The 22,459-nt window shown below is 36.7% G+C and overlaps 1 protein-coding gene across 1 annotated transcript; it reads left to right on the forward strand.

The window, feature by feature from the left end:
• The first annotated feature begins 191 nt into the window (after positions 1-191).
• LOC140166329 (cholesterol 24-hydroxylase-like) lies at positions 192-21,945 on the forward strand. Its single transcript, XM_072189763.1, has 13 exons — positions 192-586; positions 3,045-3,122; positions 5,310-5,391; positions 6,207-6,367; positions 7,716-7,854; positions 9,034-9,147; positions 9,878-10,109; positions 10,957-11,029; positions 11,902-11,986; positions 13,946-14,056; positions 14,773-14,861; positions 20,311-20,383; positions 20,866-21,945. Exons 1-13 carry the CDS (start codon positions 450-452, stop codon positions 21,004-21,006), a joined length of 1,515 nt encoding a protein of 504 aa, XP_072045864.1. The 5' UTR covers positions 192-449; the 3' UTR covers positions 21,007-21,945.
• Positions 21,946-22,459: the final 514 nt, after the last annotated feature.

Below are 22,459 nucleotides of genomic sequence, written 5' to 3' on the forward strand. Positions count from 1 at the left end.
TTATTTAAAGTCTATTTAATACATTAGTCCGATCATAACAAAAAATATTGTTACATGGGGTAGAAAAACAAACTTACTTTCTTGTATTTTCACGTGTATTCCAATGGGACGGTTATTTAGTGGTGTGCGCCCTTGATGTTGACAGCGAAATCAATAATATAAAATATTGACTACATTATGCACGCATTTAATATGAGCATACAATGCATTTGTATATACGTGTGTGGTGTTCATGGTGTTATAAGAGACATATTTTTGTGTTCAAGGATGCTTATGTAAAATGCTATTATTTGGTATAAACATAAAATATTATTAGCTATTTTATCAAGCTGAAGAAAAACCGATCGCGAGCACATCATAATCGCGTACATCGACAGTGGTCAAACCCCAAATCGACAGTGTACTTAATTGGTATATTAGTTATTACACTTGAAACCGGACCGTGAAACATGGCATTTTTGTACATATTCTTCGGGGTCATCGCCATAGCTGCGTCTGTAATAGTGTCTGCGCTGCTGGGTCTTACAGTCTTTACTTACTACAGACGTTACCCATTGCGACATATTCCCTCTCCGCCGATTTCCAAGTAAGTTTAATGGCATTAGGGGATTAGGCATAGGCCTATTTATATAAAACGTATTGTACCCCGTGTTGTACCACTTTCGCCACGGTCCCTATATAATATACATTTCTGTAGTAACGTGCTTGCTGGGATGTTTGAGTAGATAGACAAAAGTCTCGTTTACCAACATTTTTAGTTGATTCCAATTCTGCGCTTGCGAGTTAATATAAATGGAGCTAAATGGCTACAAATGAGGTGTCAAAATGCGCAGAAATAAATTCTGCTTCCAACGTATTTTACAGATTTGTAATACAACATTGAATAATGGCCGTCCCGCCATTAGACTAAATTGGGATAAATCCCGCAATAACTCACTTTCTGTGGTCCGACAGTGGTCGGGAGGGTATCCATATATGATTTTTGTTTGTTTAAAAAATAAGTAGATACTATATGTTTTACAACTTGTTTTAACAGATTAACTCCAATTTTATGTTGTGTTTCTTGTACTCGGTCCAAATACATGCATGGTCATGGTGTTCCAGTTACCCCAACAAATTGGGGTAAATGGAACAGCATAATTGGAACAAGGGCATTACATGCAAGGAGCCTTCATTCATAGCTATATTTACATTGAAAAGACATCATTGTTGTTATTCTTTGTTTAGTCACGAATTATATAATGTTAAATAAAGTATATAACCTTACCCTGGGTAGACGATCGGATGGGTATTTCCATCCGTGCATATATATTTAAAGTCAGTCAACCGTGTTCCATTTACCTCAAGTGGATCTGCTGTAGGGTAAATGGAACACCAAACTAATTAATTAGCTAATTTATATTAATTGCATAATTTCATCATTAAAATCTGCTATATTTTTGTTTAAAACATTTATGTTATTGTAGTAGTGATAGGCTGTACAGGCGGCCCAAAAGAAAGGGTGCCAGTTTCAAAAAGCTTAGGGTACCAGCTGAATTGAAGCAGCTAATCCTCCTGAGCATTTTGACACCTTTAAAAAAAAATCGGTTGAAAAAATGAGACAGTGCCGGCCAAAAAATGATGCATAAGGGGGATTTCTTGCCCCCCCCCCTATCTTTCACTATTTTGACAATTATGGGCGTTTTCTTTGCTGTTTGTTGGATTTTAATGATATATTTACATGATTTTTGGTCCCCTGGATATATTTATGCAATTTTTACACAAATCGTATGTTTTGATGCAAGTTTAAGAGCCAATTTAGGATGTGAGGGCGCTGTTTAGCCTAATAGCTGTTACGTATCCCTACTAAAATGTTATCATTTCTTATTATCAAATCAAAGTTACTGATAAATAGCAAAATCTGTCCAAATTTGAACTCTCAACCTTATTTCAGTTGTGCGTGGTACCCATTTGAAAATGTGTAGAGACGTTTCCATTGACTTACATGTGATACAAAGTTCGTTGACCCCTGTATATTGCTATGGGCAGGTTACCCCTGAATTAAAAATTAGCGCCACGGCCACACCAAATGTGATAAATGGCTGAAAATTTCAGAATATGGATGATTGATGATTATCTCTAGTATGATTAACTTAAAAATAAAAAACGGTTGCGAAAGGGGTCGCTAAAAGGTAAAGCGCCCTCACAGCCTAATTTTACCCCAAACCGTTAATTTTAAGGACATTAAAAAGTTTCATTTGACACAAAGTGCATAAATGACCTTCCTGGACCTAAAACTATGTAAGTAGATACCAAAAATGCATTACATAATCCTTAATGTGATAAAATTCTCTTAAAACTAGAAAATAAAGATCAAATCTGCCCCCTCCCCCTTGTGTGTCGTTATTTGGCCGGCACTGTCTCACTTTTTGGCCGATTTCAATAATATTGGTGTCAAATTACTCAGAACAACAAGCTGCATCAAATAAGCTGGTACCCTAAGCTGTTTGCAACTACACCCTTATACAGCCTATCACTAATTGTAGATAATAAACATATTGCCAATATTGTATGACAACTCTCAGAACAATATTAAAATATTTAGGAATCAATATCCTTTAATTAGTATTGTTCACTGAACCGTTGCACCACTTCATGGTCAGTGACAACCTTTGAGATTTTCTTCCACTCCATGGTCCATACCGTGATACCGAGTAATCCCAAGTTTGGGGTATGAAACAAAAGCGGAAGTTATGGCGTTGGGGTAAATGGAACCCTCGGTATGATGTTGCCCAATTTTGTTCTTGATTGAGGAAATTGTATTCTCAGCGTTTCATTTACCCCACCGTTCCATTTTTACCCCAATTTACCATATTTAAGGGGTTTTGTTTTTGCAAACATTTTTGCCAAATATGTTGTCAATTGTCAAATAAGTTCTATACCCTTTATATAACCCGAAAATAAAACGTTTTCTGTAAAACGTTTTGTGTTTGCTGGAATGTTCCATGCAAATTGGATGCTAGAATACAATTTTTTTTAAAATTAGGCATATACCTTACTTTCAGTTACATTCTCGGACATATAACCGATCTTGCGGAATACAGCCGGAACGGGAAAATCATGGGAGATTTTGCGTTAGACTGGTACGTATACTATTGCTTTGGTCACATTTAAGAAAAATAAGCTGAGAATCAATAATGACTTATTACCATCACCCGTATTATTTATTATTAGTAGTAGATTATACAATAGTATTATTATTTAAAAAAATAATTCACTTAAAAATTTTTACACCAGAGATGCAAAAATGAGACTTACAATACATGTACGGGACGTGTAATTTCTTTTTGCATCCATAATGGACCGTAATGAAACATATAGTACAGAACTATAATATGGGGCTAGCTATAACACAGGTTTATTGCCATTATCATTTCCTCTTAACAAAATAAAAAGATATTCATAAGAATTAAAATTCTACTAGGGTTTAACCGGGGTTCGAACCTATAATCTATGGATCCATAGTCCACAGGCTATACCACTATGCTACTTATTGATTACGGAATAAAGTGCATATATACTATGACTAATATAATTGTATTAAAAGTGTTAAAAAATGGATGCCGGCATTTTCCAAAATGGGCTATTAAGGGTTTCAAATCCAAGATGGCCTCCATTTAATTTTTTTTCGGGGGGGTGCGGTCACTGGGTTTAGCATTTCTTTGGACATAACCAGGATCTATGCTAATGCTGTAGTGTGGTTTTGGATTGTCACGGGCTAATTGCCCTTTAGCAGGGCTATTGTGTGGCAGCGGTCAACAGGAAACTAGTGGCATATTAAGGAAACCAGCACGTATTATTTTAAGTCTGTTCCGATAATGTACGAGTGCTCATAGATTCCCAGCAAACAAAAATATCTATACTAAATTACTGAGTTTGGCGAATTGGTAAGGCTAAAATCTTTTACGGTTTATATCATTTCGGAAAACGGACTTTTGCGATGTAAAGGTCGTGCGCACTTCAATAAAACATCGAATTTTGTTTTTGTTTACGTTACGGGGGTCAAGTTAAGTTAATTAGTTTCAAATGCACTGAAAGGGCCTTTCGGACTAAAATAAGGTTGTCATATTTTTCACACGCCCCGTCACACGCATACTACTTTCTTGTCTCATAGTCCGGTCACGGCATCAACTATTATATTACACAGGTGAAACTCACAAGTAATTAACATGTAGGCCGGTAGGCCCTATTGTTTATTCAACTAATTTGTCAACATTAGTATGTAATCAGTGTTCAAAAGGTGAATGTTTTTTATGGAGAACCTGTTGTCAAGTGTTTGATGCTTTTGTGTTGAAGGACAAATTAATCAGGGTTGCCAAACTGGTTTGGTAGCCTAAATGGGTGACTTTTGAAGATTTTCCATGAGACTTTCGACAATTTCATGTCCCAAAGAAACAGATGGTTAAGAAAAAAATTGGATGACTTTTCAGTAATGCAGGTGCAAGTCTGGTAAGGCTAAGCATTTGGATGCATTGAAGGCCTACATTATTCAACTAAGGGACTGTGCAATCATTAATTATGAACTCTGCTCAGACCCTGGGAGAGGGTTTGTTGAGCTGACAGGTAATCGGTGTCTGTGCAAAATATTTAGGCCCATGTTGAACGTATGTGTCCTACAAAATTGTAAATTTATTTTGATTGTTCTGAGACTACACTTCAATTATTGCGTTGCATCAGGTAAAATGGCACCACAACTTTCAAAATGGGGTGCACCCCACAGGTAAAATATTGAACCCAAACACTGAAATTGCAACTGGCTCTCTCGTGTAATTCTAAATGACAATATCCTCTCACATCACTAATCACATTAAATAGAACATTTAGTGTTTAAAACGTTATAAACGTGTCATGAACACGTTTGGGTTTTAGTCATTGGAATCATAAAATTAATCAATTGGACTCACTTTTATTTTGAGAGGCCACGGTATCGCACCGTATCCGCATCTTCAATGCTATTGCAAAGTATTTTTGGCAAACGTTTTTGCAAAATATTTTTCAACATGTTAAAATGTTATTTAAACTATTTCTGTAAAACGTCTTGTGTTTGCTGGGTGATAATGATAAATGATAATCATTGATCGCTAGTACTCCTCTGTTCAGCTTTATTTGATAATTGTCCAACACATTTATACCAGAATTCTTATTGTTTTTCTACCTTTTCTTATGCTTCTACTTTTTCGTCTATACTGTATTTTCTCGTCCCTCCTCATATTTCAACGTTTTCGCCTCCTTCTCCTCAATTCTCTATCTTCTTCCATTTCCAAGCGCAGTGCAAAAGAATATGGACACATTTTTGTTTTACATTTCTTGTGGATTAGCAATGTTATTTGTCTCACGCCCAGTGCAGTCAAAGTAAGTTGACATAAATTATTCATACATGTACGTACTAAGCGCATTTGGCAACTTCCTAAAATGGGTTCTTGCAAAGGCAAATGCTAAGAAATAGGAGCCTTTCGAGGGAAGTACCTAAAATTAGATCTTTCGGGGACAGATGCTTAAAATTGAGCGGCTTTATTCCTGTTTGGGAAAAGCAGTAGGAATTTTTCCACAGAAAAGGTTTTAGTAGGGACTTTTTAGGGGTTGAGAGGGAAACAAGAAAATATAGCGTGTGGGAAAACGTTTTTTCTTCTTTTTTGGTGGGGGCAAAACTAAGTAAATAGGGGTCTTGGGTGGGTATAAACAAGGAGTCTTTAGGACTACTGCACATAATGCACTGCACGTGAGTTAGGTTGTATTGCCCCTCGTCTCTGTTCATGGTGGTGCCCTGTTGTCTGATTTTCACTGCCTCTTTGATCCATCGTTTGTATCTGTCACCACCATGAACAGAGACGAGGGGCAATACAACCTAACTCACGTATTTGACGATCTCCTGAAGAAGCCAACTGGCAACCAAGTTGCTAAGCAACAACGAGTTGTACACAGAAGGTCGTCACAACAACATCAGTGTTGATAAAGAAATCTGACAGATTTCGAAACGTCCACAGTAAGTGCTGTTTTATTGGACTAGAACTATGAAATTCGTCTTTATTTTCAATAACAGTCCTGAAGAACATGATCAGTAAAGCCCTCAATGAACTTTTAGCTGTAGCTCCTATGTTGCATTTTGATGTGCCTTGTTCATACTCACTGGAAACTGACGGCCTGTACTGTATGACTCTATATTCTAGGAAATTTTAGTGACAGCGAATTTTCCGAAATATTCCTGGACTTATTCTCATCTACATACCGTATTAGGATCACGATTTATGGGCAATGGATTGGTTACAGAGATGCGGACTGAACGATGGGCGCGAAACCGGGCGCTGTTTAACCCAGCCTTTCATAGAAGGTAGGTATTGAAACAGTGGCGTAGCCAGTGGGGCCAGGGGGCCGGTGCCCCCCGCTCGTCATGGCCGTCGGTTTATGTAAGGCCCCGGTTGACGGAAGGTGTTGGTGAAAAAAATTGGGTTAACAATAGATTATTTTTCACCCAGGGTGACCGAAAAAAAAGGGAGAATTATAGAATTTTTTTTTTTTTTGCTCTTCACTTTTTCAAACCATGCAAAAAAAAAAATCACAACTTCCGTCGGCAAAAAATATTTCCGTCGGTACATTTACAAGTTGTGCCCCCTCGGTTCAAAAATCCTGGCTACGCCACTGTATTGAAATACAGGCAACCAAAAAATTAAGGTACCAGCTATGTTCACCCCTGTATATCCTAAATAAAGACACACATTATATTAAAAATTTAAACCAGTAGGCCCTTTTACTTTAATTTAAGAACTCATTTGTAGAGAATCAATTGAAAACCCAAGGAAGGAATAAAATCAAAAGTGCATATAAATGTTCTAATCAATGGAAAGGACGGTGCATGTTCGAGATAACGCTTTGTGTACAAATCAATAGGGCGTCTAATGGTGGCATCTTCAAATTTTAAATTTGTTTCATGCGGGGCTTCATCCTTGGGATTTTGGATCACCATGATCTCTTTACCAATTTCAACGAACGAAATCTTAAATCCGAATTAAAAGATACAGCTATAATTTAAGACCTTTTTTTTATGAGGGCGCACTTCATTTTAAAGTATTGTCTGAGGTACTAAAGTATTCGTCTATAGATGAGTTGACCTCAATGTTTATCAACAAAGGCAAGGGACTGGTATATCGATATGCTTGAGTGAACCCCGTGCAATCACTACACTGTTCAATAGCCTTATTGTTACGTGGCGGGAGTTTTAAAAACACGAGCCCTGAACAAAATATGATGCGCGCGGGTACTGCTAGGCAAAAAAACAATGGAAATTGTGATGATGCGTGCGCATACTGCCAGGCATTGACGTCAGAAGTCAACTCATCTATATGAAATAAGTTTAAAAAAAGTTTATTCCTAAAATTTTAGTTGATTTCGATTTTGCGTTTGCGAGTTATCCATGTATGATTATCTGTATTACACTACTCCACCATAGACCACTGTTGTAATTTCATTCTGGTGTACAATGGTGTACGAGAAGGTAATTCAATGTTTTGTACATAAACATTATGTAGCCAGAGATTTCCAATGGTATAAAAATCTTCTTTTTTTTTTGTTGGAAAAGGGGAGATATGGCTGTGGATCACGAAATGCCCTTTTAAGCAGAGGAAGATGAAGTTTTACGGTTTTACATGTTTACTGCAATTTACTTTTTTTCCTGTTGACAGTTACCTAAAAACGTGCCTGAACCAGTTCAATATGAGTTCTGATCTGCTGATTAAAGAACTTGTGGGTAGAAGTGACGGCGAAACTGAGGTTGTGATGCTGGAAGAATTCAACAAAGTTGGATTGGATATCATTGGAAAGGTATGATGCTATAAATCAGTACGATATCACTTTCACAAGTTGTCCTAACACAAGACAGCTCTATACTCATACTGCGATTTTAAAATTATACGTTAGTGTCCACTTGCTTCATCATAAGAAATTGTTATCCAGCGCTAGCTTTTGGGTTGATGTAATGGGCGATGCACTCGCCTAAACAATACAGTAGCCCTGGTTCGATTCCCAGCAGTGCTGTACCCAGCGGGCGGCGGAACGGTTTTGAAAGTGTGGGTGTGTGTGTGGGGTGTGTGGGGGGTGGGGGGGGGGGGGTGGGGGTGGTGTCAGTGGGGGGAAAATTTAAATAAGGGCCGCGAAGCGTCACGTGGGGGTGGGGGTGGGGTGGGTGGGGTGGTTGTCTGAGGGGATGTGCCTCCTGATAATTGAGAAACTTTTCCAAAATAAACTCCCAATTGAAGCCATTTGGTAGACCATTTTGGTACTATTATTGTGTACACTTTTAGTTTGAAAAAGCCGAAAATTGGTGAAATGAAGGCCGAATTAAAGCCAATCGGAGACATGTTTTGACTGTTATTGTATTACATTATTGCTTCAAAATATAGTACTGGGTGTCCAAAGCAAAAGCGAAAAGGGGGTGTCAGAGAATCCTTTGCAAATTGAAGGCCCAATTGCAGCCATTTTTTGCACTATTATTGTGTACAATTTTCGTTTGAAAAATCACAAAATGGGTTAAATGAAGGCTCAAATTAAAGCCATTCGTCATGTTCGTGGACAAGTGTGAACTATTATTGTATAAATTATTGCTTTAAGCATTAGTGTTGGATGTCAAAAGCAGTTACGAAAAGGGGGATTGGATTATCCGTAACAGGGATTTGGAAAAATTTTGGAAAATGAAGGTCCAATTTTGACTTGGTGCATCATTTTTACACGTTCTTTTAGGGTCTAGAATAGAGCAGTGATTATTTATGTTTGATTATTTATGTTCACAAAGACATGTGACACACAGCACATTATGGAGGGCCGGTTGAAATATGTGGGTGGGCGGGTGTGTGTGAGGGGGAGGAGGAGGTTGGTACAGGCCCGCCTGCAACCGGTTCCGCCACAGCGCTGCTGACCGTGAGTATGGTTGCTGATGCAAACCCGAATAATGTCAGCGTTGCTATAATGTCGTTTCTATATCACACACTTTTTTTTTCTCTTCAGGTCGCTTTTGGAACTGACCTCGGTATTTACAGTGGTGGTTCGAAACCTTTCATTGATGCTGTAACATGCTCCTTGAGAGCTCTCTCTGATGCTTTCCGTCGGCCTTGGTTAGCGGTTAGTATATGTGTAGAAATTATTATCATATTAACAAATGGTGATTTGTGAAAACAATAAATCACTGACAGTGCTTAAAGAAGAGATAGTGAGCATTCTACTCGATTACTTTAACATGTCCCGTACGTTTTTGCTGAACCATGAAATGGTCTCAGCCTATTATAAGTCTAACTTACTTTCTTCCTTACCTACTCAGTAACCTTTGTAATCTCGAAATGCCTCGAAATGACCTCCGAGTGGTGTCAAATGAAAGAGAAAAAAAGAAAAGAATGCAATAAAAATATTTCCCCACCCGCAGCGTGACAGCTATCATAAGACTCGGGTCAATATTCATATATTTTCGTATCTCGAAAGCCCAAAAAGGCGGTATGACTCCCCGAGTGCTGTCAAATGAAAGAGAAACTGTGTGTCCCCTCACGTTGAACTTCAGATTGACGCCCTTGACACATGAGCTTTACCTATTGAGTATAAAGTGACAACTGTTTATATAATTTAGACGATTTGGAGACGTTTAGCAGCTTTTCCAAAGTATTTCCATGATGTATATCCGGTGTGTGGTTCAAACTTTCTAGAGCTCTTTTGGCTTGATGCAGTAAAGATATTTTACAAGGTGTCCGTGTCTTCTTAATTCCCAATATCATGCTTTACGTGTAAAATACAAGATCTATAGATTATCTGATTATGGGTCTTAAAAGAGTTTTGTGTGCAATCGTCTCATTTCATTCCATAGTACAACCCATTGCCATCAGCCAGAGAGTATCGCAAAGAAGTTGCCAACTCGTGCCGATTCATCCGAGAAACTGGCCGACAATGTATCCAAAGCCAAATTGATATGCTCCAGAAGGGGCAGCCACTATCCAACAATATAATCGCCTACATCATACAGACTTCTAGCGAGTCAGGAGAAGGCCTTCCAGAAATGGAGGAGATGTTGGACGAATTTGTTACGTTTTTCATCGCAGGTAAGTAATCGCATGGTAACCATGGCAAGTAACCATGGTAACAATCAATCATAGAACCTTATCATATCACATCGAGTATCCTGTAATCGGAGCAAGTATTTTGTAAAGGTGTTGGGGAGGCAAATCTGCACTGCTACCAGAGATAGTTGACATCATGGGGGTTCACGAAATACATAATAACATTTGGGCCGGACTAGCTTTTTGCGGTCATCGACGGGGTTCATCGAACTCTACACAGATTGTGTTAGAAATCATCAATGTGATCATCGTATTCCTCTCATATAAAGATTCAGCAAATGTATAGTTATGTAGGGCCCTATGTAATGTATAGTTATTTCCAGAAAAAATCAAAGATCAAATTTGTGTTTGGCTCCATTGGGGAAAAACATGACAATGCTCCAATTTTGAGAAAGAGGTGTCAAAATGTTCTTCTGATATCACAATTCAAATAAAGAACAGTTCACCCTTCCCAAAATGCTTCGCTAACTAGGTAAAGCAGAAAATTGTTCAACTCCCATTGAGGCCTAGTTTAGTTTTGTTGCCATTACCTAGGACGGTAACCAAACATCCCAGATTGAGCAGACCATTCTATGTCCATTTTTGTGTACCATATGATGATGTCAACTATCAGGTAGTAGTGCCGCTTCGATTTCGCCCATCATGCCCATTGTACATTCCGTTCTCTGCTCTCATTCATGCCATCCCGGCTCCCAACCTCTCTGGCTTAATACAAGTGATTATGTTTTCTGCAAACTATTTTCACATTTAATTTTTAAGACACCATTTTATCCATTATAACATTAAATTCGTCGTATTAATTTAACATTTTAAATATATATGATAATAGGTCAAGAGACAACTGCCAACGTACTTGCTTGGACTCTTATGGAACTCACTCAACACCCAGACATTGTCTACAGGTATTATATTTACTCAAATACCATCCGTATTATTATTAGAGCCTGCTTCAAATAATAGTCATATATATAGTACAGTCTGCAAAACAATTAAGGTACCAGTTATTGGTACCCCTGTATATCCTAGTTGCATCTTTCGGAATTCAGAATTTTGGAATTAAAACCCCATTCGTTAAAATCGGTTAAGAAATAATGCCATAATAACCCAAAACCCCAGGAAGATAAAAATTCAAAAGTTGCAGTTTTCCTCCATTACATGCCTTATTGATTTTATGATTTCGTTACTTCCTTGGGTTTTAGATCACTGTTTCTATTCTTAAACAGTTACAAGGAGTAAGATCGTAAATCAGAGCTAAAGGGTACAGGTATTGGCTGCTGGTTTTAATTTTGACATATTTATCTTTGTTTAGCATATACAGGGGCAAACATAACTGTTAACGTAATTATTTGGTTTATGGTACTAAAAACCAACCCAAAACTCTATAGCCTATCACTGAAAAAATACTTTCCACACAAAAATACTTTCCACACTTTATCTTGTAGCCTCCTCAGTAAGCGCAATCGATGATCACACGATCATAAGCACATGGTACGGTATTTGTTTGAGAGTGTTTTCCTTGATAATGGACCGCGAACAATAATCTTCGTAAGACAGTGATTAGACATAAATTATTTCGGTGTCATTGTCAAGTTTCTTACCGTTTCATACCTCATACCTTTGCATATTTATAGTTGTCATAAGTCACATTTATTTAATTTGAAACATCCTGATTTCAGTTCTTGTTTTGTAATTATGTGTGATGTCTGCCTATTTGTCCTTAAAATCGTTTGATATAATCAATGATTTAATCGATCATCAATGTCTCTTCCTTTAGGTTAAAAACTGAAATAGACGCAGTTATTGGAGACAAGGATAATGTAGCATTTGAAGACCTATCTAAATTAGAATATATGATGGCGGTAAGGGAACGAAGACACTAACACAAAATACATAGTAACTTGATAAACGTTTATAGTTAAAGTTCCTTTAACATGTTTAAGGCGTTGTTTAACTTTTGTGAACTGGCAATGAGATGTGGTAAGGTAAGGCATCACGTATAGTTTGGTTCTATAGGGCTATCGGTTCCCCGATAGGTGCCGATGGATTTTTCTATCGGAACGTGAACATTTGCATAGTATTATTTTATCAGTGGTATTATTTGACCGTTCGTAAAGTTGGTAAACTGTATTCTGAGTTTCATATGTACCTCAAGTTGGTGCTACATGCTTCTCATATTACTAGTGCCAGTCAAACACCTTTATAAACCAAGCATTAATCCTATTGTTGAGGATAATAAGCTTCTACTTATGTATAGAATTCGTAAATAGCTCTAGTCTTTGTTTGTTTTGGCTAAATCCTGTTCAAGTGGTGGGTGAACCAAAAATGAACAATGAGAGGACATTCCTTAACCTCGTTGACTTGGGAATAATTTGAAGTGACCGCCAATTATGACCATAATACCAGGAATGTGGAAAAAGATAAATAATGTAGCACCGAAATAGTGTACCCTTTTGCTAAAGGAGCAAAGTTTAACTCCGCTTCTGGATATCGTTTGAAGTCTTATGATATATATTTTCTAAACACGGCAGAATTCGCAGAAAACAAAATTGAACACATTACTTTATTTAGAACAACATACAAAATTGATGCATCCACACTCTTCAAATATGTCAATCAAAAGAATTTTTGATAAAGCTCAGGCTCTCTTGCATATAAGTTACATACTGAATTATAAAAATTATTTTCTAGAAGCTAACAGTTTAAGGTATTATGCCCACTTCTCTTTGTAAATCTTCAGTATGACTCTCCATATCACTCAAATAAACCAATTTTCCTAGTCAATAATTAAGTTTGACTGGTACCAATTCTCACTTTGTCACCTGTATAATTATGTAAAATGGAAATCATGTTGATTAGGTCGCCATCGTTAAAGGTCATATATATTGCTCGGACAACATCATATCATTGGCAAGCTAATATTATGAGGACAATGAAAATGACTCTTTTTTTTTGGAGAAAATAAGACGTTTAAAATTGATATTCCGCAAAAACCAACTTAAGCCATGAGTTCCTTCGAACGAGACAGATTTGACCTGGGAAAAAAATTGACGTCATGAAATGACTTTGCATGTTTTGCGAGTAAGCACTATACACATTCTCAATGCACATAACGTATACTGTTGTTCTTCACAGAAAAAAACCCTCTGAATTAAGTATTACAAATTTAATGGTTTTTAAACATATGGATAAAATCAGCCGCTTCTTTTTGTTTATATATTAGTAAATTGTGATATTACAATTCATATGTATATATCATGAGAAATATTTGGGCTAAAAAATAATTTGAGCTTAGAATTTCAGCGTGATCAATCTGAGACTAGCATATAAAACGTGTTAAGTCCACAAACTCATGTATCAAAGCAAACGCATAGTGACAATACTGTGTGACGCTTTGTTTCCCAAATGAGAACAATAGTCTGCATATTGTTATACAGCATTGTTATGGTAAATAATAGTACAACTCATTGTTGCTAATGTCAAACTTGTCAAAGTGATCACACAAGTAAATGAGAGCATGATACAGTGTCCGCTTCATTTACTTACGTCATCAGCCGCTGCCTTGAAAATTAATTTCGCTTCAAACGGGGGAAGAACACGTACGAGCCCGAACTTTACCCACACAATTTCTCTTTTTTCAGGAGAAATACGCATAAAAATTGCAACGAGTATCAACTTGTAATGTAATAATTATTATCTTCGGATAGAGATAAACTTGTTTTTGCAGTAGGCCTGCCCTTTAAACGTCAAAAATTAAACACAAACTGATGATAGACATAAAACCTGTAAACGTACATTATCCGGTCATACATTTGACACAGGTGCTCAAGGAGACTCTACGATTGCATCCACCTGCATCTGGTTCTGTACGTGTAGCCCCACATAACTGTACTTTTGATGGGATGAAGATACCTGCTGGAACACCAGTTGTGGTGAGTTGATTGGTTTTTATTTTGCAGCCTTAGGTGACCACTATCGGAACTCAATATAGGCTCAATTAACCCTGATGCGCCTGAGTACTACAAAATACTACTTGATATATGCGCTGTTCGTGCGTGCATCCCACGTGGTGTGATGACGCAAGAGCCCTAAGTGATATCTAGGCATGGTTTCGCTGACCAGCGTAGCCCAACACCCGTCGCAAAGTGTCGCCGACCCAGTGCTTGGCATGCAAGGGGTCTCGGGTTCGAATCCCACCCAGAGCAAACAACTTCTTTCTTTGTTTTCTCTCTTTAGTCCTTCCTTTTTTCCGTTCCCGTCGCCAAAAAGCATCTGGCGGATTACGGTTAAAGACCTATCTTTGCACAATATGCTAACTTTTTGGGACCTGAGAACACATCAGACACACAAAAGTGCATTCAGAAAACTATGCCCTTCTGATATCATATAATTTGGATTTTGTCAAATTCGCGATATAATACAAATTGTATGGCAAAAAATTGACATTTTGACATTTAGCAGCTTGTAAACTCCTTTGGCAGATTGGTAACACACACGAGTAGCGGAAGAATTCTCGCATGATCTATAGATCATATTCAGACTTATTTCCAAGTGAAACATCAAGTTTTTTTTTTTTTGGTGTTCCTACAAATATGGATGAAAGGGAATGTTTATATTTGTTTTTGATTTTCATTTTTGGCATTTTCAGGTATTTTCTTACACAATGGCCAAGATGGAGGAGTACTTTCAAAACGCGGAGACCTATGACCCAGATAGATTTTTGCACGATGATGACAAGTAAGTACAGTGTTAGGCACAGCATCCTTTTTGGTCCTATAGCGCTCTCGGTGCCCGAAGAGGTACCGATGGCACTTTTTTTAGTACCCGGAACATTTGTACTATGCAGACGTTAATTATTATGCTTGATACAATGCATTACATATCTATTGTGTGATGTTAAGGCATGTAGCTGTTACGGTGACACTCTCCGTCGAGTTTTTCGATAAATTCATTAATTTCTCAAAAAGTAAAAATAGCAGTTTAACAAATAATAGTTCAAATGAAAGCCATTATTGGGGCATAATTATCGTATCATTAAAATAGGTCTGACACCAATTAAAACATGTGTTTTGATGTTCCAAGTTCATAGTAAAATATGCTCACGCTCTTTTTTTACAGATGGCCTGGAATTTCATATTTCGGTTGCAGCGATTGCCCAAAAATAGGTGGTATGCTTATGAAAAGCGTTTCCGCTTGGAATGTAGATAGTTATTGTTGCTATTACTGTTCGCGATTTTAATTTATGCATTCTTTAGCCGACAATTTTCAATGCATTTTACACACTCAAAATGTCGCTCGCGTAAATACTGATATTTTAAACAGTATCCGTTTTTAAACGAAACTACTGTCCACATTAGTTCCCAAGACTTTGATGAAAACATAGATACCAAATCAGACTGCATGTGAGGAACAGAATTTAAATTAGAATTGAAAGAACCAGCGTATGCCCTATGAAAATGCTGTTTCGTAATAAATCGCGTTGTAATAAAAAGAGGGAATTTTTGACATCCTTTTGGCTGTTTTTTATACCAAGGAAATGCGTGACCTACCCCAAACTTCTCATGTAGCCTTGACTTAATGTCCGTGACTGTTTGATATTATTGAATTTAGACGATTTGAACTATTTACTTACATTTAACCCGATGTTTGGCCAGAGAATGTTGTATTATATTCCAAAAATGGCGACAGCTACAGACTCACTTTAAACCAAGAAAAAGGACACGTTTCTGCTCAGATGTTTCAGAGTTTGAGACCATATATTCACGGTTTTCCTATTACAATTCAAACCTATGACAAATTTGGCTGGTTTGCGATATGCGATTTTCATCCTGATGTGGTAGTGATGTCAGTACAGTGAGCATTTAATTGGACACAGCCAAATAATTACTAGCGTTCGGTCAAAGCGCTGGTGTACACATGCACACGCTTAATACGCCACATAGATGCGCGAGCGAAACAGCTGCTTCAACGCGTTGACGTTGACTGCCACATCAGGGTGAAAAATGGTAGGCCTACATGTATGACTATAAAACCTCAAACACGCCCCTCGATAAAGGTTGGCAAATGAAGGAGGCGGCAGTTTAGCGAATATGCGAGTGCAAGCGCCGCCCTAACCGTGGAAGGTTTCCGCATACCGAATATAGGTTTATATCATGGCCTCTAGGCCTCATGGTTTATTTTTCGAAAAGAAAGCATAATCAATTGAGAAGGGAATGGATATTGCCATAATAATATCAAAGTTAATACTTGTCGTCCATAACAAGAAGGAATGCATCACGATTGTATAATATCCAGCTTTGGTATTTCATTTGATTACACTAAACATATGAAGCTTTATCTTTACAAGATTTATGCACTGAACATTTGCAGACCAGGCCTTCTACATGTAGTGAGCACCACATTAGATTGTGTTTACAAGAAATATTTATAAAATAAATAAATAAATAACATGAATCCATATAAGATTTATATAGTGCACCAGAGGATACAAAGCGCTGTAATTTCGCTGCTACTAGTGAATTATCAGAATCAGATATCATCAACTATGCCGATTGTAGCCGATTAGATTGTAACATCCACTTATTATCTCAGCAGTTCCCCAAAGTCCATTGGATGAAGAAAGATGTGAGCGGTATGAATCAATAAGTGTCGCCTCCTAGAAATATCCTAGATCACCAGCTTGGATGATAAAATATTATCTAGAAACAAGCATCTGTTTTTCAAGGTCTCCCTTTCATCTATTGACCTTAAAGAAAGGATTAAAATTATTGAATAGAGTCCATGACCTGACGCAACGCATTATTAATGAGTAGCTATTAGGGACAGTCATGATGTTATGGTTGAGCGAGCAACGTATGACCACTACACAGGTCAATGGCCTGATTGCGATCTGGCGGGTTTTTTAAAAGCACGGTCCCTGAACTACGGTGTACCATGAGGGACATGCAAACTTAAAATAATTTTTCACAAACTCAAATATTCTTTTGCAAACTGAAATGATTTTCTACAAACTCAAATATTTTTTTACAAACTCTAATAATTTTTTACAATCTCAAATAACTTTCTACAAACTCATATAATTTTTACAAACTTGAAATACTTTTTGGCAAACTTTCGACTTTCACGAGAGAGCGAGACTCAGGCTATCGAGATTGAGTCTATGCGCGATGCGATATGATTTTTTTTAAAGAAGGGTCTTACACCGCTCGGCCACACGACTTGTTGGTATCCATCTTGATTTTTTTTTTATAATCGCAACCTCAACATAGGCTTACCACGTGGCAAGCAAAGGCAGAAAACGTACCATATTTTGGAATTTTATTTGCTTAAAAACATTAATGTGTATTAATAGCGCCCAATTGTTGTTAAGGAGGCTGTGTACTCTCAGACATGCATGTAGTAAAAGTGCAATAACTTTGTAATTATTCGCACAAGACATATAAAAGTATACATTTTTATGAAGGCAAGACATCAATCAATCTTAATATAAATACAGATTTGGGGTAAAAACAACAATTCTGAAGAAAATCACAAAAAAAGTGAGTTTTTGGCAATATTTGTTAGGTACATCATAACAAAAAAACACTCTTTCCAAAATATTTTATTCTGTTTTTAGCTCAAACTTGAGGCTCCATTCCAAAAACGGTTTTTTTATATTTTTTTATATCAATTGGCCTTATATTTTGAGATATTGACCATATAAGACATCAAATTGAACTTTTTAAAATTCACAAACGCCTATTTGCACAAAATGATGCCTAAAATCGGAAATAGACCAAAATATAAAAAAATGAGAAAACCGTTTCTTGAGTCAATCGTGCTTTTTACGATGACCATATTTGCTTACCTAGATGCTGTATTTATTGAGTTATCGTGTACCTAAATCGTCATTTTACCGAGAAAATGAACATTGAAATAATGGCCGTTGAAGTTTAAAGTGGTCACATTTTGCACTTTCATCGAATTTCACAATGTCTAGAGTACACAGCCGCGTTAAGAGGCGCACCATTTGATTTCAAGGGGCATGGGAGTTTTTGAAAAAAACTTCGCCCACTAGTGAGACGAAAAAAACAACTTCGCCCACTAGTGAGATGGAATTTTTTTTTGCCTCACTGGTGAGTAAAACAAATTTCTCCCACCCAACTTTGTATAAAGGTATACATTATAATTGAAAAATAAATAAATAAATAAAAAAGGCGGTGAAAATAAATCCTCCCTTTGGAGGCGATAAAAAAATACAAAAAAATTCTGCCTGACCCAAACTCCCATGCACCCTGAGAATCTAATGGTGCGTCCCCTGCGTGATCTAAATACAGAAATCCGACAATAAATGGGCCTCTACATGCACAATACATTATATTAAAGTTTGCAACAACAAAAATTAAAGTTTGTAATAATTATTCGAGTTTGTAAAAAATCATTTGAGTTTGTAAAAATTATCAAAGTTTGCAAAATTATTTTAAGTTAGCATGTTCCTCATGGTACACCGTACTGAACATAACATATCCGTGGGCATATGACCGAAATTGCCTAGCAATTGACGTCTCATGTCAACACAGTCTATAGTGTGATTAGAACATTATTGTCTGGTGATCATTATAGTATGATCAGTACGAAAATCCAGATTTTCAAAAATTAAAAGAACCACTTTTTAGCGGGAATTTTCGTAAGTTACACAGCTGAAGTTATGAAAGGGTTGAAAGACTACAATATTATGGCATAAACAAGAATATGTTCGATTGGTCTTTATTCCTATAGGCTGTACCCTTAAGAGTCATCGGTACCTAACCGGGCACCGATAGTTCTATAGGACCAAATTTGGATGTGGTGCCTTAGAACAATGCAACTAGTGATCTGCAAATAAGATCTTCAGGATTTTGAATCAATAAGATGAGATTGGTTGCAATTCCTATTCCGACATTCTTGTATAGGTTGCAAATCCAAAATTGATGTTGTGTACTTCAATGATAATTTGGTGCTACGCCTAAAATAGGCTAATGATCATAAAACTAGTGCCATGATGATATTTCTTGAAATTAATTGTTGCTGTTTCCAGAAGTGACAATTTTATAACCAATTTCAGTTATACTAAAGACCCATTCAGTGATCCCAGCGCAAGTATAAAAGAGTAATTTTCATTGTCCTCATAGTATTAGCTTGCCAATAATAATTGTGAGTGGACGCGGCGAATCAGCCGTAAACTCGGCAAATTGTATTCTGAGTTAAAGTGTAAAATGTATGTGAAGGTCGTATTCATAGGTGTATCAATTCGTTGCGACAAGTATCTTATCAAGCGCTGTGTTTAAATCAATAATACTACTGCTGAAGAGGATAATAAGCTTCTACCTATTTCTATAGAATAGTTGTTGTCTTTGTTTGCTTGGGCTAAATCCTGTTCAAGTGGTATAGATAACAAAGCATTGTATTTTGTCTAGGTATGTATAATCAACAATGAACAATGAGAGGATATTTCTAAGCCTCGTTGACTTGGGGATGATTTGAAATGACCGCCAATTATCACTGTTGGATATTTATTACCAGAAATGTAGAAAAAGAGACACATGTACAACCGATAAAAAATACAATTTTGTCGAAGGAACAGAGTTCAACAAATCATAACCCCGCTTATTCTATAGGTACTTAACCAGCGGTCTTCTTGTTGGTGATTCTAGAGTTCTTGCAATGTTCTGGACGACTGATGTAATATGTCCTTAAAAGGATATCCATTTTAAAGCTTATGGTATATATTTTCTAAACACGAAATAAAACAAAATTGACCGGGGCCGACTTTACGGCTGATTCGCCGCGTCCAGTCACATATGATGTTGTCCGAGCAATATATATATATGACCTTTAACGATGGCGACCTAATCAACATGATTTCCATTTTACATAATTATACAGGTGACAAAGTGAGAATTGGTACCAGTCAAACTTAATTATTGACTAGGAAAATTGTATAACCAATTTCAGTTATACTAAAGACCCATTCAATGTGTAAAAAAAATTAAAATTGTTTATAAATTACTAAAAAAACTGAAGGATAAGTCATTTAAATTGTCTTTTGGTATTTTTGAAAATGACAAAAAAATTAAAATTTGGCAAAAAACGAAGAAAACAGCAGTATTGACGTACCATACATTTTAAGACTATATATATTTGCATCTCGATTATACTTATATTACAGGAGGGCGAGCATGTATGCCTATTTTCCCTTCTCTTTGGGTCCACGTGTGTGTATAGGACAACAATTCGCACTGGTAAGATAACATAGCCAAAGCTAGTAAATGACATGGGAAAAAAGTTGAGAATCATTCCGATATCAAAATGTGGCCCTATAGTAAATGGGGTACCTGGATATAATACATGCCTGTAACCATGGTAACGCCCCATCATTCCCTCCCGGAGATGTGATGTACATCGCCTCTAGCTGATAACATTTTTGGAGTTGTAGTCAATTTATATCTGACAGTAGGCCTATTACGTTTTTAGAATCGTTCATCTTCTACATTCGGGAGTAGTGACTCGAAAACTTCCTGGGACGTTTAAACTCTTAAGTACTAAAGTCTTTCTATGACTTCTGGAAAACTCGTGTGAAACGATAATGTTCATGATTTTTAGCGAAACACTTCTTTTTATATCACCGCCCATTGTTTGCTTTCTTGTTTATAAAGCTTCACTTACAAGCTACACGTACCTATTTGTATAACACATTTTACATTTTGTGTGTTGTTTTTTTCAGATCGAAGCACGTGTGATATTGTCAAAATTGCTGCGGAAGTTTGAGTTTAAATGGGTACCAGGCCAGTCAATGGGTCTTGTGGAAGAAACTACCGTCAAACCTAAGGATGGATGTAAATGTTATCTTTCTGCTGTTTTATAAAATGCTCAGACAGCATCACGCCATGGGCGCCCTACACGCACACGTCGGAATTCGCGCCATATGAGAATTAGCACGACACTGCTACCAATTCCGCAAATTCCGGGAGATCGCATTAAAGCCTTAATGTGTTATTTGCTAGCGACGCCCTCAATTTTACTCGGATTTCTACTTTTTTCATAATTATAATACCCAGTGGTATACTAAAATACCTCGTAAAAGACTAAGCCAGAAGTGCTGTAATAACAGTAACATTTAACTTTTTGTATTAAAACCGGGTCGACCCAGTTTTCAGAGTTCAACGATCGAGTACTTGCTAACATGTACTGTGGATGTTAGCTTGAATGTACACACGTCGAGCGCGATGCTCCGTGCAGTTACATGTAATACGATCGGCGAGCGTAGTACACGCAATGTGTGGGCGTTGGAATGAATTGCAATTTTCTTCCTTATTCCTCATTTGTTTGGCTCGAAATTAAAAGGGGATAATGTGATCAGTGAAAACAAACATTTAAATAATAATCTATCCTTTATGCAAATCACACATTATTGCTTTAATGCACATGCATACATTCTTAGATATATCAAGTTATGGAAAAATTCTAATTGTTTAAGACACATGGTCAACGGAAATATTTAGAATGTTGATATTTTGATCTCGTGATTGGGTGCAATCAACATGAAATATATAACCTAATTGAGGTTGTATAACTACATTTATATTGAACAAACATGATTTGTGAAAGTATAGGATCTGATAATTTATAATCACTACTCTAAACTCTAACTAGTTTTGTGTGAATACCCTTTTGTTGAAAGCTCATTCTGAAGCTAGATAATGATAGTCTAAATCATGTAGCTGCAAAAGCCTACAATCCTAATAAAAGAATTGTACTTCACTTACAATTGTGATCTTGGTGACCATGTTGTGACAAAAAGTACAAGTGATTATCGCTTTAAATCCACGGGTAAAGGTGATTTGTATTAATCTTCTTCCTTTATTCCTTCCTTCTTTCTTTCTGTCGTTCTTTTCTTCTTTCCTTTCTTTCTTTCTTTCTTTCTTTCTTTCTTTCTTTCTTTCTTTCTTTCTTTCTTTCTTTCTTTCTTTCTTTCTTTCTTTCTTTCTACTTTACTTTTTTCTTTTCTTTTCTTTTCTTTTCTTTTCTTTTCTTTTCTTTTCTTTTCTTTTCTTTTCTTTTCTTTTCTTTTCTTTCCTTTTTCCTTTTTCTTTTCTTTTCTTTTCTTTTCTTTTCTTATTTCTTTTTTTTCTTTTTCTTTCGTTCATTCTACTTAACAATATTCACTAGAATTTATACATTATGATGATCACGATTTATGGATCCAAACCTATCTAAAAGCATAGATCTAACACGTTTATTCATCCCAAATGCCAAGAGAATGAACACTCCTTGCAGAGCGTTAACAATGATGAACATCCACCATATCGCCACAACAT

This window comes from Amphiura filiformis, chromosome 12 (genome assembly GCF_039555335.1).
Source record: "Amphiura filiformis chromosome 12, Afil_fr2py, whole genome shotgun sequence".
Lineage (NCBI taxonomy): Eukaryota > Metazoa > Echinodermata > Ophiuroidea > Amphilepidida > Amphiuridae > Amphiura > Amphiura filiformis.

Excerpts from the sequence above, each read along its gene's own strand:
- LOC140166329 (XM_072189763.1), top strand. The coding sequence starts at position 450 with ATGGCATTTTTGTACATATTCTTCGGGGTCATCGCCATAGCTGCGTCT. Across the intron at positions 587-3,044 it reads CCCTCTCCGCCGATTTCCAA|TTACATTCTCGGACATATAA; the intron begins GTAAGTTTAATG and ends CCTTACTTTCAG. Across the intron at positions 14,057-14,772 it reads CTGCTGGAACACCAGTTGTG|GTATTTTCTTACACAATGGC; the intron begins GTGAGTTGATTG and ends TGGCATTTTCAG.